The 18,250-nt window shown below is 39.7% G+C and overlaps 1 protein-coding gene across 9 annotated transcripts in view; it reads right to left on the bottom strand.

Moving 5' to 3' along the window:
• IFT88 (intraflagellar transport 88) overlaps positions 1-18,250 on the bottom strand; it is a 208,697-nt gene that overhangs the window by 137,811 nt on the left and 52,636 nt on the right. For all 9 annotated transcript variants that reach the window (XM_079775667.1, XM_079775659.1, XM_079775663.1 and 6 more), the window contains 5 exons: positions 18,080-18,184; positions 16,694-16,796; positions 15,873-15,987; positions 10,267-10,498; positions 2,631-2,701 (listed from right to left, as the gene is read on the bottom strand). In XM_079775667.1, coding sequence (XP_079631793.1) covers positions 2,631-2,701; positions 10,267-10,498; positions 15,873-15,987; positions 16,694-16,796; positions 18,080-18,184 — 626 coding nt within the window. The remainder of the gene's footprint in view (positions 1-2,630; positions 2,702-10,266; positions 10,499-15,872; positions 15,988-16,693; positions 16,797-18,079; positions 18,185-18,250) is intronic.

The raw sequence follows: 18,250 nt of genomic DNA, 5'->3' as shown, positions 1-18,250 counted from the left end.
TTCCTTGTTTATCCTCTTTGGGATTCGTTCAGTTTTTCTAATTGTAGGTTTTTTTCTTGCTAAGTTTGGGGAGTTACCAGCCATCATTTCTTTAGCCCAATCTGTTTCTCCTCTCCTTCCCAGACATGGATGACACAAATGTTAGATCTTCTGTTAAAGTCCGAGAAGTTCCTGAGGCTCTGTTCATTTTTTAAACGTGTTTTGGGTCCACTTTCCCTCTGTTGTTCAGATTCAGTAATTTCCATTTTCTATCTTCTAGTTCACTGAATCTTTCATTCTCCCATTGAGACCATTGGTGGAAATCTCTATTTCAGTTAGTGTAATTTGGAGTTCTAAAATTTCCATTTGGCTCTTCTTTTTTTAATATGTAGTCTTATATTTATTGGAGGATATTTAAGTGGTATAATAAAATGACCTAATGATTAATTTTACAATATTTAAACTGAGGTCCAATAGTAATATTTCCTTGCTGAGACTACTGCTTTTCTGAAGGGTTCTATTTTTTTATTTATTTTTGAATCCTTAACCAAGGGTATATTTTTTACTAATTTTTTTTTCAGATAGAGGAAGGGAGAGAGAGAAAAACATTGGTGTGAGAGAGAAATGTCGATCAGTTGCCTCCCATACATGCCTTGACTAGGGATCAAATCTAAAACCTAGGTATGTGCCCCAACTGGGAATCAAACCTGCAACCTTTTGGTGTACAGGATGATGCCCCACGTGGCCAGGTGGTATTCTATTTTTTAATTTATTTTAAGCATGTTCATAATTGCTTGTTGGAGCCCTTTTTATCAGTTGCTTTAAAGTTTGTCAGATAATTATAACATCTCTGTTATCTCAATATTGATATCTATCAATTGTCTTTTTTCATTCAATTTAAGATTTTCTTGTTATTACGAGTGATTTTTTATAAAAACTTGAACATTTTGCATTATGAGACTGAATTTTATTTAAGTCTTTTGTTTTGGCTAGTTTTTTTACATCATTCTGGCAGGGGAAGAAGAGACATCACCTGAGTATTGCTAGATAAAACAAGTCCAGTTTCCCCACATGGCCTCTCTGACACCCAAGACAGGAGGGGATCCTCATTTCTGCGGGGTGGCACAGGAGTTCCTGCTTTCACCATGTTCCTACTGACACCACAGTGGGGTGGCCTTGTTACTGCTGCTGCTGAAATCCCTAATTACCCACTCTCCCCCAAGTGAGAGGGAGGAGTGCCTCGTACTGCCGGGTGGGGTGGAATTCCAGACTCCACATGTCCTGTCCACCGAAACCACAGCGTGCTGAGACTCACTAAGGGCCTTTGCGGATTACAGTCCTGGTTCCCTACTTGGCTTTGTGAGGGTGGGAGTCTGGCTCTCTCTCACTTGGCTTTTGCTGGCATGCATGGGGTAGGGCCAGGTGTTTTTTTTCTGTGGTATGTGTCTAAAAGTTTTGTCTTGCTGGCCTACCCCTTTCCTTGTCCTGTAGCTAGAGAAAGTAGGTCTTTTGTTTGTTTAATGCACCCATGAGCATTTTCTGCTTTCCAGCTTCTTCAGCTCAAAGTCTGGGAAAAATGAAGGGAACTCACTGATCGTGTCCCAAGATCCCTTGGTCTGCCCTCTTCTCTCCACTTTTCTCCTTATATATTTTTTTTACATGTAATTTCCAGAGTTGTTATTTGGACTTAGTGAGAACAGGGGAAAGTGCATCTATGCTTACCTCTCCAGAAGTATGTTTCTGTTTTATTTTTAAAGTTAAACGACTTCCTAAAGATTGAGGGTCCTCCCATACATATAATGGAATATTGTACAGACTTACAAAGGAAGGAAATCCTGACACTTGTTGCAACATGGATGCACCTTGAGGACATTATGCTAAGTGAAATAAGACAGTCACACAGGGACAAATAATGTGATTCCACCTACATAAGGTTCCGAGAGCAGACAAATTCATAGACCAAAAAGTAGAAAGGTGGGTGCCAGGGGCTGGGGAGGGGATGCTGGAGAGTTGTTCAATGGGTACAGAGTTGCAGTTTAGGAATTTGGGGAAGTTCTTGTTACAGATCATTGTGAATGTACTTAATACTACCGAACCATGAAGAATTATGCACCATAGTTTGATGGTAAACTGTTATGTGTATTGTACCACAATTAAAAAACAACTAAGGGCCCTGTATATCATGTGATATACTGCTAATATACAAGTTGAATATTCAATAAGTATTGGAAGTTTCGAAACATGCCTGGCAGAGACTATGTACCAGACTGAAGGAAGGAATAAAATAGAAATAATTTTGTCTTTGGGAATTGAAATTTAATTGGGAGGCTGGACAAAAACACATAAAGATATAATTTAAAAAAAAGTAACAAACAAAGTTCCAATGTTGCACCAAATACAGAGGAAAAAGTAAGTTACAAGGAAATAAGAGTAACTGAGGAAGAATAACTGGAATCAAATGAGTAATGTGATTATTGTGAAGGAAAAAAGAGAATCCAGTAAAGTACAGAAATGATGAAACAGTCAGACTATTCAAGAAATATACTGCAAATAACAAGTTTTCAAAGAAATAATCATATGCACATTTAACCCTTTTATATAAATTCAACCAATATTATCAAGTTTTAATTATTTAGTGCCCCAAATATTACCTTTCACGTTCCATTTGCCTTAGATGATCATTTTTTATAGCTTCAATCACTAAGTTAGTATGTGGATCATCCTGGGAAATAAAATTGGGAAAAAAAGAACAAGTCACGAATAAAAACCAAGAACTTAGATTTCAACCTCACCACTAACTAGTTGTAAAAAATTAACAAAAAATTAATCTTTCTACACCACTTTCCCTTATGTAAAGTAGAATTTTTTTTTTTTTTAATTTCTGATTACCTGTCACATTCTCTAGTGAACTAACGGATTCTGGGCAGCTGATAAAAAAGTCAGGCTAGACAGAAAAGGACCAAGTACACAGAAGCTGTGTGATAGTGTCAATTCTTTTTGTGTTTTGTTTGTTAATCCTCACCAGAGGATTCTTTTTCAAGATTTTTGACACTTTATTAGAACTGGTAAAATGATGACACGAGTAGACTTTAATAATATATATATACAAATGAAATACCTAGAGTAATCCTAAAAATGCTATATGAAGTGATACACTCAAAAACATTACAAAATAATAAAAACGGAATTCCAGAAAACTCCTGCCATAAGCAGGAAAATAAAACAGAAACAAACAAAATAAAATACAAAAATTACACACTTAAACTCTAATATAGTAATAATTAGATTAAAATATATGTCCAAACTGCACCAATTATAAGACAGAGCTTGCCCAAGTGAATGAAAACAACTATTTACTAAGTATAAAAAAACTTATTTCAAATAAAACAACATAGGCAGGCTGAAAGCAAAAGTATGAAACATATATATCAAGAAAACAATCTTAAAATGTTATAGTGGCTACATAATTATCAGACAAAGTAGACTTTAGAGCAAAGAAAATAACCAAAGCCAGATTGGGACATTGTATGATGATAATGCACAGAAATTTGACAGCTTAGATCAAATGAACCAACAGTTTAATAATTACACACTACTACAATTCACGAATATGAAATAGATAATTCAAATAGACTCACAATTATTAAGGCCAAATAGAGCAAGTGGATGCTAGAACCTGAAATGTGAAAGTCTTGTATAGAAAGCCATCTGGAAGGATGATGCAAACTTTAGTTGAAGTACAGCCAACCTAAATCAATATTAGAGGGAGGCAGCGAGAGGAACAGACATCTGACGGTACGCATTTCTCCCTTCTGTCTACTGATGCTCCCCATTAGCCAAACTCAAATACAAATGCTTTAATGATCAATTACTTAATAAAAGCCATATCTCTACTCCCTCTTAAAAAAACTGATGATGTTTCACAACATATATATTTTTTTCTCAATATGAAAGTAATATATAATTGTTAACATTTACCTCAAACTTCCTATATTCCAGGTATTGTTTTAAGCATTTCACATGCATAACCTCATTTAATCCTCACAACCGTATAAGGTAGGTTACTATAATTACATACTAGTGGCCCAGTGCACAAAATTCGTGCACGGGGTGGGGAGGTTCCCTCAGCCCAGCCTGCATCTTCTCCAATCGGGAATCTCTTAGGGGATGTCCGAGATCAGGCCGGCAGGGGAGGGCAGTTGATATAAGCTCTCAAATTTCCCTTAGTCCAGCCTGCACCCTCTCCAATCGGGGACCCCTTGGGGGATCTTGGACATTGCCCAAGGGGTCCCCGATTGGAGAGGGTGCAGGTTGGGCTGAGGGAACCCCCCCACCCCATGCACGAATTTCATGCACTGGGCCACTAGTATGTAATTATAATAACCTACCTTATACGGTTGTGAGGATTAAATGGGGATCGGGCCTAAACCGGTGGTCGGACATCCCTCTTGCAATATGGGATCATTGGATCCTAACTGCTCACCTGCCTGCCTGCCTGATTGCCCCTAACTGCCTCTGCCTGCCTGATTGCCCCTAACCCCTCTGCCTGCCTGCCTGATCACCCCTAACCTCTCTGCCTGCGTGCCCGATCACCCGTCTCCCCTGCCGGCCTGATCTCACCCCCAACTGCTCTCCCCTGCCGGCCTGGTTGCCCCCAACGGCCCTCCCCTGCCGGCCGGGTTGCCCCCAACGGCCCTCCCCTGCAGGCCTGATCTCACCCCCAACTGCCCTCCCCTGCCGGCCTGGTTGTTCCCAACTGCCCTCCCCTGCCGGCCTGATCTCGCTCCCAACAGTCCTCCCCTGCCGGCCTGATCTCTCCCCCAACTGCCCTCCCCTGCCGGCCTGATCTTGTCCACAACTGCCCTCCCCTGCCGGCCTGGTTGCCCCCAACTGCCCTCCCCTGCAGGCCTGATCTCGCTCCCAACAGCCCTCCCCTGCCGGCCTGATCTTGCCCCCAACTGCCCTCCCCTGCCAGCCTGGTTGCCCCCAACTGCCCTCCCCTGCCGGCCTGATCTCTCTCCCAACTGCCCTCCCCTGCCGGCCTGATCTCGCCCCCAAATGCCCTCCCCTGCTGGCCTGATCTTGCCCCCAACTGCCCTCCCCTGCCGGCCTGGTTGCCTCCAACGGCTCTCCCCTGCAGGCCTGATCTCGCCCCCAACGGCCCTCCCCTGCAGGCCTGATCTCACCCTGAACTGCCCTCCCCTGCCAGCCTGATCGCCCCTAACGGCCTCTGCCTCAGCCTCCCCCCCCACCATGGCTTTGTCCAGAAGGAAGTCAGACATCCGGAAGATGGCCGGTCGACCGGTCTAATTAGCATATTACCCTTTTAGTAGTATAGATAGATTATATAGAATAGGATTGCTTAAATGGGGAGGGGGAGCCTTTTTCATCAGGAGGAGATGCTCTTGGCAGACAAAAATACATAATCCCTATATCTGGACTGATAGCCATCACTATACTGTATGCACTATACTGCCAAAAAATTGAACGGCTTTCTTACACCTTACACCAAACAGCTGTTGCCCTTAAAACCCCTCCTCAGCCCCCACCTTAAGTTCTGCCTTTGCAGTTCACCCAGATTAGGTTCTGATTGGTCGGTTTCTATGTCAGTCAGCGTCAAAAGCTCCGTCTCCTAGGCAGCCATTGGCTCCTTGCACTTCACCCAGATTTGGTTCTGACTGGTCAGTTTCTATGCCAGTCAGTGTCAAAAGCTCCACCTCTTGGCAGCCATTGGCTCCTCACACTTCACCCAGATTAGGTTCTGATTGGTCGGTTTCTATGCCAGTCAGCATCAAAAGCTCCGCCTCCTAGGCAGCCACTGGCTCCTCACACTTCACCCAGATTTGGTTCTGATTGGTCAGTTTCTATGCCAGTCAGCATCTCTGTGCCTATAAACGGGCCTGATCAGAGAGGCGGGGCTGATCAGCAGCCCCAGCGGAGGCCCGAGAGACTCGCGGCTGCTGGCCAGGCCCAGAGCGAAAGAGAGAGGCAAGTGCTGATCAACAGTACCATGGAGGCCATGGATCAGACCCTCCTTCTCTCTCCCCGGGCCTCTCTCTGGGCCTGATCCACAGCCCCCTCAGCAGTTAATACTGGATCTGGGCTCCCACAGCCGAGGCAGTCAGTGCTGGGTAACCACGGCAAACCAGCACTGATTTCTGGTCATTTTGGATGTTACGGACACTGGGTTTTTATATATTAGGATAATTTTTATGTAAAGGAATTGAGGCACAAGAGAGTAAGTACTGAGTGGTGGGTCCAACAAAAAAACTGCAAATGCCCTTAATATCTATTAAGAAAATTAATTAAGTTCAACTTCTGAAATTGATAGTATTATACTATTTTGATTTATAAATATAGGCAAATTTATATGGTTTGACTTAATGTAAAATAATAGTGGTATACCAAAAATTTATGTGTTAAAATCTGAAAAATATTTTAAAAGCATTAAGAAAAATAATCTTGGAAGTGAACCAAGATGACAACATAGGTAAACACCGGAACTCACCACCTCCTACAACCACATAAAAATTACAACTAAAATACAGAGCAACCATCATTCAGAACTGTCTGAAAGCTAACTGAATGGAAGTCCTACAGCTAGAGAAGTAAAAAAGAAAGCACACTGAGACAAGTAGGGGGTTGAAGACATGGAACGGGCTGGTCCAGCACCCATGTGTGCCTTTTTTTAATCAGAAGGGAGATTGTCCTTGCAGAGGCTGCCTGTGAGGAGCAAGGAGTCTCAGCCCCATACCAGACCCCCAACCCAGTGTTCCAGAGCTGGGAAGAGAAGTCCCCATAACTTCAGGCTTTAAAAGCAAGCAGGGATTGTAGGTGAGGGACACTGAGGCTGATGGAGACCAGGTGTCCTTTTAAAGGGTTGGCACAGGAACTTAACTCCTAAATCCTCTGAGCTCCAGCACCAGGAGGTGTTGGGGGACCCAGACACATATGGGGAGGAACTGGATTGTCTAGCAACAGGGCAGGAACTCAGGGCTGGCATTCTCCCATACAGGGGTGCTCATAGAGGTCATTATTCCTATGCTAGGACCTCCCTTGTTGCAGGGCTGACTGGTAGCCATATTTAAGTCTTCATGAGCCTGGCGTACACTGTTTGCTCTGCCGTGTTGATTCTGAGACCCCGACCCATCCAATTTGCAGCCCCACCCAAGCTGCTTGCAGCAGCTTTTCCATATGAATGGCCTGTCCTGGCTCAGGCTTCAGACTTTGTTAAAATCTCTCAAACAAGCTGCAGCTGGTGTCAGTGTGCCCCAAACCTATCAATTAAAGGCCCAAGACTGGTATTAGCACCAGCCTGCCTTGCTTCACAGCTGGGCCTCGCCTGAGCACTTCCAAACTCAATACAGGTAGTAGCCATCTACAGATCTCTCTGTAGCTCCTGACAGGTGACCCCAGGCAGTGGCTGACTTTGCATCTCCCTGGAGACTCCAGAGCCAGTGCACCCAGTGGAAAGCTTCAGACCATACCAGATTACAACTCTACACATCCACAAGCGACACACTCAAGGGGCAGACTCAGTGAGCACCAAAGCCCCACTGAAGCAATCCTGCCCCATAAGGGTGTTTCATGCACAGCAGTTCTTTCAAAATAGTCTCAGCTTGTCCTCACAGCCAAGTAGCCTGGAGGTCATTTCCTCGCAGTGCCACCAACAGCAATCAAGACTCACTGCAACAAGACGGTGTTCACAGTCCACACAAGGGTGCACCTAGAGTGTCCAGCTCAGGTGACTGGGGAAGCTGAGCCACTGGGCCCTACAGGACACCTACTATACAAGGCCACTCTACCAACTCCAGGAGACAAAGAAGCTCCACTTAATACATAGAAACAAACACAGGGAAGCAGCAAAAATGGAAGACAAAGAAACATGTCACAAATCAAAGAAATGGAAGCAAGCAAACTACTGGATACAGAATTCAAAACCACAGTTATGAGGTTACTGAAGGATCTTCATGAGAGCTTCAAGGGACTTAGTGGGACTGTCAAGGATCTTAGTGAGAATTTCAAAGACATGAAAAAGGACCAGTCATAACTTATGCATACACTAACTGAAATAAAGAATAATTTACAGGGAGTCAACAGTACAGTAGAGGATTCCGAGAATCAAATCAACGATATAGAATACGAGGAAGAAAAAAACACCCAATTAGAAGAGCAAAAAGAAAAAAGAATTTAAAAAAATGAAGATAGTGCAAGTAGCCTCTGGGACAACTTCAAGCATACCAACATTCTAATTATGGGGATGCCAGAAGGAGAAGAGAGAGAGAGATATTGAAAACCTATTTCAACAAATAATGACAGAAAACTTCCCCTACCTGGTGAAAGAAATAGACTTACAAGTCCAGGAAGCATAGAAAGTTCCAATCAAGAGGAATCCAAAGAGGCCCACACCAAGACACATCATAATTAAAATGCCAAGGGTTAAAGACAAGGAGAGAATCTTAAAAGCAGCAAGAGAAAAGCAGTTAATTACCTACAAGGGAGTACCCATATGACTGTCAGCTGATTTCTCAACAGAAACTATGCAGGCCAGAAGCGGGTGGCAAGAAATATTCAAAGTGATGAATAGCAAGGACCTACAACCAAGATTACTCTACCCAGCAAAGCTATCATTTAAAATTGAAGGTCAGATAAAGAGCTTCACAGATAAGAAAAAGCTAAAGGAGTTCATCATCACCAAACCAGTATTATAAGAAATGTTGAAAAGTATTCTTTAAGAAAAGGAATAAGCAACAGAAGAAAAAGATAAAAAATATGAACAATAAAATGGCAATAAATACATATCTATCAACAACTGAATATAAAAATAAAAATAAATGGACAAGAAATCTATAAAATAAACTGGTGATATAAAATAGAATCAGAAGCATGGAAACTTGGAATAGACTGATGAATATCAGAGGGAAGGGGGGAAGAGATTAACTAAGGATCTTATATGCATATTAGAGGCCCATTGCATGAAATTCACGCACTCGGGGGTCCCTTAGCCTGGCCTGCACCCTCTCGCCGTCTGGGAGCCCAGGGGATGTCCGACTGATGGACATCCTTAGTGCTGGGAGGCTCCCACCACCATGGTTGTGCTTGCCAGCCGTGAGCCCGGCTCAGGGCTTCTGGCTGAGCAGTGCTCCCCCTTTGGGAGTGCACAGACTACCAGGGGGCAGCTCCTGCGTTGAGCGTCTGCCCCATGGTGGTCAGTGCTCATCATAGCGACCAGTCGTTCTGCCACTTGGTCGATTCGCATATTAGCCTTTTATTATTATAGGATATGCATTAACTATGGACACAGACAATAAAGTGGTGAAGGCCTGGCGTGGGGTGGGAATTGGGTAGAGCGGGGGGAAAAGGGGAAAAAGAGAGGGACATCTGTAAAGATTTAAAAAATAAAATAAAAAGAATATGAATATTATTAACAAAAAAAGAAAAAGAATCTTATTCCAGAAAATACAGTGTCTATTTTGGTATACTTCCTTCCAGGTTATGTTCAAGCATGAGTGTATATCAGTATTTTTCACTTGTTTGGTTTTTTTTTTCTTTTCACTTTATATAGTATCTGCTCAGGTCTTTGAAAATATGGTTTTTGTATTATGCTGAATTCTATGAGTAAGGATGAGGAATTACTTATTTTCATTCTTTATGTATTAAGTACATATGGTTTAAGTTCCCTCTGCTCAACTAAAGAAACAATTAAAAGGCTTTATATTACTCTTTTTCTTTTTTGGTTAATCCTCACTCAAGGACATTTTTTCCATGATTTTTGGAGAGAGTGGAAGGAAGGTGGGGAGGGAGAGAGAGAGAAACACTGATGTGAGAGAGACACATTGATTGGTTGCCTCCCACAATGCCCCAACCAGGGGTGGGGATCGAATCTGAAACCCAGGTGCATGCTGTTGACTGGGAATCGAACCTGCGACTGGGCCAACGCTCTAACCACTGACCAACACTGGCCAGGGCTATTGCTCTTTTTTTTAATTTTATTTTTACTCTTGAGAGTATTACAGATTCCTGGCACATAATCTTGTTTTTCCTAATATATATTTTTTTCTGACTGAAACTGCACAGTCTGTTTTAACCATACTTTCTACCCCTATTTCAATGGAGTTCCATTCTCAAGCTAATTTAAATAATAAATGAAAATGCATTAATTAAACTTAATTAAAATACATTAATACAGGGCTGGTAGAAACCTAAGTCATCCACTCCAACTTTTTCATTTCTGGAAACAAAAGCATGGATAACCAAGAGCTGGCTACCAGTCTTCCTCATACTCACACTTGGTGAAATGTATTTATCATCTTCATCAATTTCTAATGGAACAGCAATCAGTTTTTGGAAAGCCTTCTTCATTTTCTCTCGATCTCCAACAGCAAAGTAACTGAGAATGAGGTTGAAGCCAGCCTTCAGGTTTGGTGCCATGCTCATTATGTGCTCAAATGAATTAATGGCATCAGAGTACTGGCCGGTTTTAATAAATGTAACTCCAATGTTCTGCATAATTTTAATCCTAAAGAGAAATAAACAGGGATCAGCTTTGAGTCTGAACTCCTCAGTACAGTAGTCACACTCCACAGATAGTTCCCTTCATTTCTATTCTACTTGATTTTTTTGCTTTGTTTTCCTAAAGCTTTACTGAGGCTCATATCATAAAATTTCTTTGTTTTCAGTATTTGCTTCAATGATTACTACTATGTTCATACAGTTGTGGAACTACAATTATCCTCTTATTAAGTAATTTCCATCACCCCAAAAAGAAAACCTGTGCCCATCCGTGGTCACTCCCATTATCACTTCCAGCCATGGGCAACACTAACCTCCTTTCTTTTATGAGAGAGAGAGAGAGAGAGAGAGAGAGAGAGAGAGAGAGAGAGAGAGAGATATCAATTTATTGCTTCACTTATTTATGCATTTATTGTTTAATTCTTGTATGTGCCAACCAAATGAGCTACCCAGCCAGGGCCCTAACATCCTTTCTTTGTCTCTGGATTTGCCTTTTCTAGATGCTGCATATAAATGGACTCATACAAAGGTGACATTTTTGTGTTGATGTCTCTCAATCAGAAGAATCTTTTTTTTTTTTAATTTTATTTTATTGTTTAAGGTATTACAAATAGTAGTGCATGTCTCCCTTTTTTTTCGCCCCATTGACCTCCCCCTGGCCTCCTCTACCCACTGGCACTTGCCCTCCCCACCACCCCCAGTGTCTTGCATCTGTTGGTTGTGCTTATATGCATGCATACAAGTCCTTTGATCTCTTACCCACCACAACCCTCCCCTACCTTCCCGCTGTAGTTTGACAGTCTGTTTGATGCTTCTTTGCCTCTATTTTTGTTCAACAGTTTATGATGTTCTTTATATTCCACAAAGGAGTGAGATAATGTGGTATTTATCTTTCACTGACTGGCTTATTTCACTTAGCATAATGCTCTCCAGTTCCATCCATGCTGTTGCAAATGGTAAGAATTCCTTTTTTTACAGCAGCGTAGTATTCCACTGTGTAGATGTACCACGGTTTTCTAATCCACTCATCTGCTGGTGGGCACCTAGGCTGTTTCCAAATCTTAGCTATGGTAATTGTGCTGCTAAGAACAAAGGGCTGCATATATCCTTTCTGATTGGTGTTTCTAGTTTCTTGGGATATATTCCTAGAAGTGGTCTTCCTGGGTCAAATGGCAGTTCCATTTTTAAGTTTTTGAGAAACGCCATACTGTTCTCCACAGTGACTGCACCAGTCTGCATTCCCACCAGCAGTGAAGGAGGGTTCCTTTTTCTCCACATCCTCTCCAGCACTTCTCATTTTTGATGATGGCCATTCTGACAGGTGTGAGATGGTACCTCATTGTTGTTTTGATTTGCATCTCTCAGATAATTAGTGACTTTGAGCATGTTTTCATATGTCTCTTGGCTTTCTGAATGTCCTCTTTTGAAAAGTATCTATTTAGGTCTGTTGCCCATTTTTTGAGTGGATTGTTTATCTTCCTTTTGTTAGGTGGTATGAGTTCTCTGTAAATGTTAGAGATGAAACCCTTATCAGAGATAACACTGACAAATACGTTCTCCCATGCAGTGGGCTTTCTTGTGGTTTGGTTGATGGTTTCTTTTGCTGTGCAGAAGCTTTTTATTTTGATGTAGTCCCATTTGTTTATTTTCTCTTTAGTTTCCATTGCCCTAGGAGCTGTATTGGTAAAGATATTGTTACAACAAACGTCTGCTATTTTGCTGCCTATGGCTTCTTCTAATATTTTTATGGTTTCCCATCTTATGTTTAAGTCTTTCTCTATTTTGAGTTTATTTTATTTATTTTTTACAGAGGAAGGGAGAGGGCTAGAGAGTTAGAACCATCAATGAGAGAGAAACACTGATCAGCTGCCTCCTGCACACCTCCTACTGGGGATGTGCCCACAACCAAGGTACATGCCCTTGACCGGAATCGAACCTGGGACCTTTCAGTCCACAGGCCAATGCTCTATCCACTGAGCCAAACCAGTTAGGGCTTGAGTTTTTTTTGTGTGTATGGTGTAAGTTGGTGGTCTAGTTTCATTTTTTTGCAAGTATCTGTCCAGTTTCCCAACACCATTTATTGAAGAGACTGTCTTGTCTCCATTGTATGCTCTTGCCTCTTTTGTCAAATATTAATTGAGCATACTGGCTTGTGTCGATTTCTGGGTTCTCTGTTCTGTTCCACTGGTCTATATGTCTGTTCTTGTGCCATTACCAGGCAGTTTTGAGAATAGTGGCTTTGTAATATAGTTTGATATCTGGTATTGTGATCCCTCCAATATTGCTGTTCTTTCTCAACATTGGTGCAGCTATTCAGGGTCTTTTTTTATTCCAGATGAATTTTTGGAGAATTTGTTCTAGGTCTTTGAAGTATGCTGTTGGTATTTTAATAGGGATTGTGTTGAATTTATAGGTTGCTTTGGGTAGTATGGACATTTTAATGATGTTGATTCTACCAATCCATGAACATGGTATATTCTTCCATATGTTCATGTCTTCCTCTATCTCTTTTTTTAGCATCCTGAAATTTTCTGAGTACAGGTCCTTTGTCTCCTTGGTTAAGTTTATTCCTAGGTCAGGCGTCCTCAAACTACGGCCCGCGGGCCAAATGCGGGTGTTTTTGCCGTTTTGTTTTTTTACTTCAAAATAAGATATGTGCAGTGTGCATAGGAATTTGTTCATAGTTTTTTCTAAACTACAGTCCGGCCCTCCAACAGTTTGAGGGACAGTGAACTGGCCCCCTGTTTAAAAAGTTTGAGGACCCCTGTCCTAGGTATCTTGAAAATTTTTTTTGCAATGGTAAATGGGATTGCTTTTTTTAGTTTCTCTTTCTGTGAGTTCATTATTGGTGTATAGAAAAGCCATAGACTTCTGGGTGTTAATTTTGTATCCTGCTACATTGCCAAATTCATTTATTAAGTCCAATAGTTTTTTGATGGAGTCTTTAGGGTTTTTATGTACAGTATCATGTCATCTGCAAATAAGGACAGCTTTACTTCTTCTTTCCCAATTTGGATGTCTTTTATTTCTTCTTCTTGTCTAATTGCAATGGCTAATACTTCCAGTACTATGTCGAACAGGAGTGGTGAGAGTGGGCATCCCTGTCTTGTTCCTGTTCTTAGGGGAAGTGGTTTTAGTTTTTGCCCATTGAGTATGATGTTGGCTGTGGGTTTGTCATATATGGCTTTTATTATGTTGATGTATGATCCTTCTATTCCCACCTTGCTGAGAGTTTTTATCAAGAAATGGTGTTGGATTTTGTCAAATGCTTTTTCTGCATCAATGGATATGATTATATGATTTTTATCTCTCAGCTTGTTTATGTGGTATATCACATTTATTGATTTACGGATATTGTACCATCCTTGCATTCCTGGGATAAATCCTACTTGGTCATGGTGTATGATCTTTCTGATGTACTGCTGGATTCGATTTGCTAGAATTTTGTTGAGGATTTTGGCATCTCTGTTCATGAGGGATATTGGCCTGTAATTCTCTTTCTTTGTATTGTCTTTATCTGGTTTGGGGATTAGGGTAATGCTGGCTTCGTAGAAAGAGCTTGGAAGTGCTCCTTCCTCTTGAATTTTTTGGAATAGTCTGAGGAAGATAGGTTTTATTTCCTCTTGAATGTTTGATAAATCTCCCCTGTGAAACTGTCTGGTCCAGGGCTTTGGTTTGTTAGAAGTTTTTTGACTATCAGCAGAATCTTTTAAAGGTTCCTGATATTGTAGCATGTGTCAGCACTTCATTCCTTTTATATTGTAAAATAGTATTCCATAGTACGAATACACCATGTTTCATTCATCCATAGCCTAGTTGATGGATATTTATTGTTCCTCTTTTGGTGATTATGAATGATGTTGCATGAACATTCACATAGGATCATTTGTGACATGTTTTCACTTTCTTGCGTATATACCTAAGAGTGGTACATACAGTACCACTGGTCATATAGTAAACCCATGTTTAACTTTTTAAGAGATTGCCTAATTATATTCCGAAGTGGCTATACCATTTTAGATTGCCAATGTATGAGGTTTCCGATTTCTCCACATCTCTTCAATAATATTATTGCCTGTCTTTTGATTATAGACATTTTAAAGGCCATGATCTCATCTTATTTCTAACTACTTCTCAACATAATTCCTCTGTTTTAACTACATTCATTCATTCATAATTCTTTGAACGGATCATGAACATTGATTTGCCTGACTCTTCTATGTTGTTCCTTTTGTCTGGAATGTTTCCCCTTTCATCCTCTTCACTTAAGTCACCTATCTCAAGTACACCTCCTTCATAATACTTTTACTGACTATTCTTGTTCTTAATAATTATTCCCTCAACTTAATTACTATATCACCTCTTTTTTGTTGTTAATTTGAAGAGAGTAGAAAAGAAGGAGGGAGAGAACAAGGGAGGGATAAAAGAGAGAGAGAAACATCTATGTGAGAGAGACACACTGATTAATTGCCTCCTGCACAGGCCTGACTGAAGCTGGAGATGCAACCTGCAACCCAGGTATGTGCCCTTGACTGGAATCAAACTGGTGATCCTTTGGTGCTTGGGCCGATGCTCTAACCACAGAACACACTAACTAGGGCACTACAGCACCTCTTGATTCCTGATTAGTAAGCACTTATTATATTCTGTCTGATATTATATCTAAATACATCTTCTAAAAAGCTCAAATTCTTGGTATCACCTGGGTTAAAAGTACTTCAAGGGTACGGTTTTATAAGCCAAATATTTACTGATGATGATAAGATATTGTGCACAATTAAAAACAAATTATCATGGAAGGTGGCATTTACAAATAATTACGTTTCACAGAGGGAGAGTACTGGGCCTAGGGGAAATTATGACCAGTAAATATCCTGGAAACATATGTTCCTACATCTATTACCAGACCATAAGGTAATTTACTATGTTCTTGAAATATTATAGGAATAGAAAGTATCCCAATTCCCCCCCGCCCCCGCAACCCTATCTTCTCAGATTCAGAAGCAATCCCATCCTCCCATGATTTTACTCTCAATCTATAGCACGAATGCCAGGGGGTCTGAATTTCTAGCCTTGCACTCTATAGAGTCTGGTATGGCCTAAAGGACTAAGTTTTGATTTTGTGTTGGCAGTCAGCTGCATTTGGTGATTATCACCTATATAGGCCAAGTAGTCTAGTTTTATTTCAATTGATCACATATTATGCCTTTAACCCTTAACTTGTCATTATACAAATGTGCGCAAGAACAGACATCACATAAATCTAATACTACTCCTGTACAAATACCTCAAAACCTTCAACCTACTGACAACAGATCAGAAGAGTTATCTTGTTTCTGAAAATAACACAATTTTACAAAGTTATCATTACGTAAACTCACCTCATTTCTTTATGGACACTTGGAATTTGATCTAATGCCATTCGGTAGAATTTAATGGCTTTGGAATAATTTCTTTGCTTTAAATAAATATTTCCCATATTCACTTTCAATCTTCCTAATTAAAAAAAAAGGAATATATAAATTCTATGTTTTTCATTTTTCTATGATATTTTAGATAACCTTAATTCATATTCTTTGAAGCTCTTATCAAGTTATAAAGGTTCAGGCATTGTCTAAAATTCTCTCTTGAAAAATAGTCATACTATTTTCATGTATCCACACACTAATTTATTGTGTATCCAATTAAGACAGTTGGATTCCTTAAAAATACAACTAGAAAACAACTGGTTTACATTAGAAAATTGGAGTTGTGTTCTTCTAAGAAAAATATGGGACTTTAAAATTAGACCCAATAATGCTACACACATTTTAATATGATATTCAAGAAAATATTAATAAACTTTAATACTGCTACCAAATTTTACACAATGTACATGCTAGATATAAACTACAAACTCTTGGGGATGAATTATACAAGGGGAAGCACACTTGATGGGGTTGCTATAGCTCATTCTACTTGCAATGACAGAACACATTTTTTGTTTACTATTAGGTTATATACCTCATACCTGCTGTATTTCCTAATTTGCATTTGTGTGGATTTTAATATAAATAGTATTTTTAAGCAGGATACCTCTATATAAATACAAATTTGTTTAGAGCATAAGTCACTTCATTGTAAGAAACCGTACAGGGAGGAAACATAAATGAACACTACAAAAGAACTATACTTACTAGACAAACTGAATATAAACACCTACCTGCATTGATAAACATCTTATTTTTCACTATAACTTGATATGTGTTTAGTGCTTCAGCATACATTTCATTAGCTGAATATTGACTGGCCAAGTTGAAAAGAACCTAAGGAAGGAAAATATTGCATAAAGATACACAATGACCATTCAGGCCCCTTTTGCCTATAATCTTTCTAGAGATTAAAGTCATATAACAAAGTTAGCTGCTCATATCAAGACACCTAACCAATTAGGAAATGACGTAGAAAGAAAATTTTGCATTCCAAATGAACCAGAACATTCAGATAGGTAAGGCTGATCTCTGAATTTTACATTAATTTTCTATGTATTCTTTCTATTTTAGATAGTATTTGCCATCCATTAATCTCAGGAAGACCTACAAAGAATAACTGTCTTCTTAATGTTGCCAGTGATAAAAGGAATAAGCAAAATAGTGAACCAAATTATCTTCATAAAAATAAATTAAACTTCATGTAGGAATATCTTAAACCTTTATTTGAATAGTGATCCTCTACATGCAAAATTATAATTTGTTATTAAGTTACTGTAAATTATCTTTCTAGAGGATAGGAAAAAATGATCATTATAAATTGATCATGGAATTAAAAAATATTAGCTACAAATAGTAAACATCTAAAAATTCTTATTTAGTTTCTAATGTACTTTTTTCCATGTGTTTGACATATGATGATTTTCCCACTAAAAATATATCCTTTTAAACAGCCCTATCAACATCAAGGAACTGTCTTTTCAGAATTAAAGAAATTTTGCTAGAAATTAGTTGTTGTTTTTATCTTACTACCTTCACAGAACATTGTCTTATTTGCCTCATTTGAAGTTCTTAAAATTCACAGGCCAAAAAGTCCACATCAGAATCTCATTAAAGTAACCACACCGAACAGAGCATAAATATCAGCAGTCTTCAAGAAACAGTCATTGGCTGGTAAGCACTTACTAAGTTATTAAAAACAACTAATCAAAAAACTAAATAAAAAAATGATCTTTGCCCTGGCTAGGTAGCTCAGTTGATTAGAGTGTGATCCCAATACACAAAGGTTGCAGGTTGGATCCCCAGTCAGGGCACATACAAGAATCAACCAATGGGTACAAAAATAAATCAATATTTTGAATGGAACAACAAATCAATATTTTTTTCTTTCAAATCAATCAATAAATAAAGTTCAAAAAAAGATCTTCACACAGACCAAAGACAAGAGTGTCTCCTTAACTCTTGTTCAAAAAAAGATTATCATTAATCTAATTCTAAGCATCTGAGATTCAATAAAATTTTAAAAACAAAAGGATACAAGAAATATGAAAGATAAAAGACTTCTGGAATCTACCAATCCTAGCCAAAATAATTTTACTCAACAGGTATTTCATACTTACTGAGTAAGTTAAATCCAGATTGATGTTTTCTGGAGTTGTCACCTGCTCACGTTGTCTCACCAGCACTCTCTCTTTTCTTCCTGCGTCTTTTGCCTTTTCTAAGGCCTGAAATCAAGTATACACTCTGAACATTCATTCCGAGTACGTGTGCATTTGGGAAACACCTGCATG

The sequence above is a fragment of the Cnephaeus nilssonii genome (genome assembly GCF_951640355.1).
Source record: "Cnephaeus nilssonii genome assembly, chromosome: 6".
Classification (NCBI taxonomy): Eukaryota; Metazoa; Chordata; class Mammalia; order Chiroptera; family Vespertilionidae; genus Cnephaeus; species Cnephaeus nilssonii.
The sequence above is the reverse complement of the archived record's forward strand: the minus strand, read 5'-3'. Positions and strand labels throughout refer to the sequence as shown.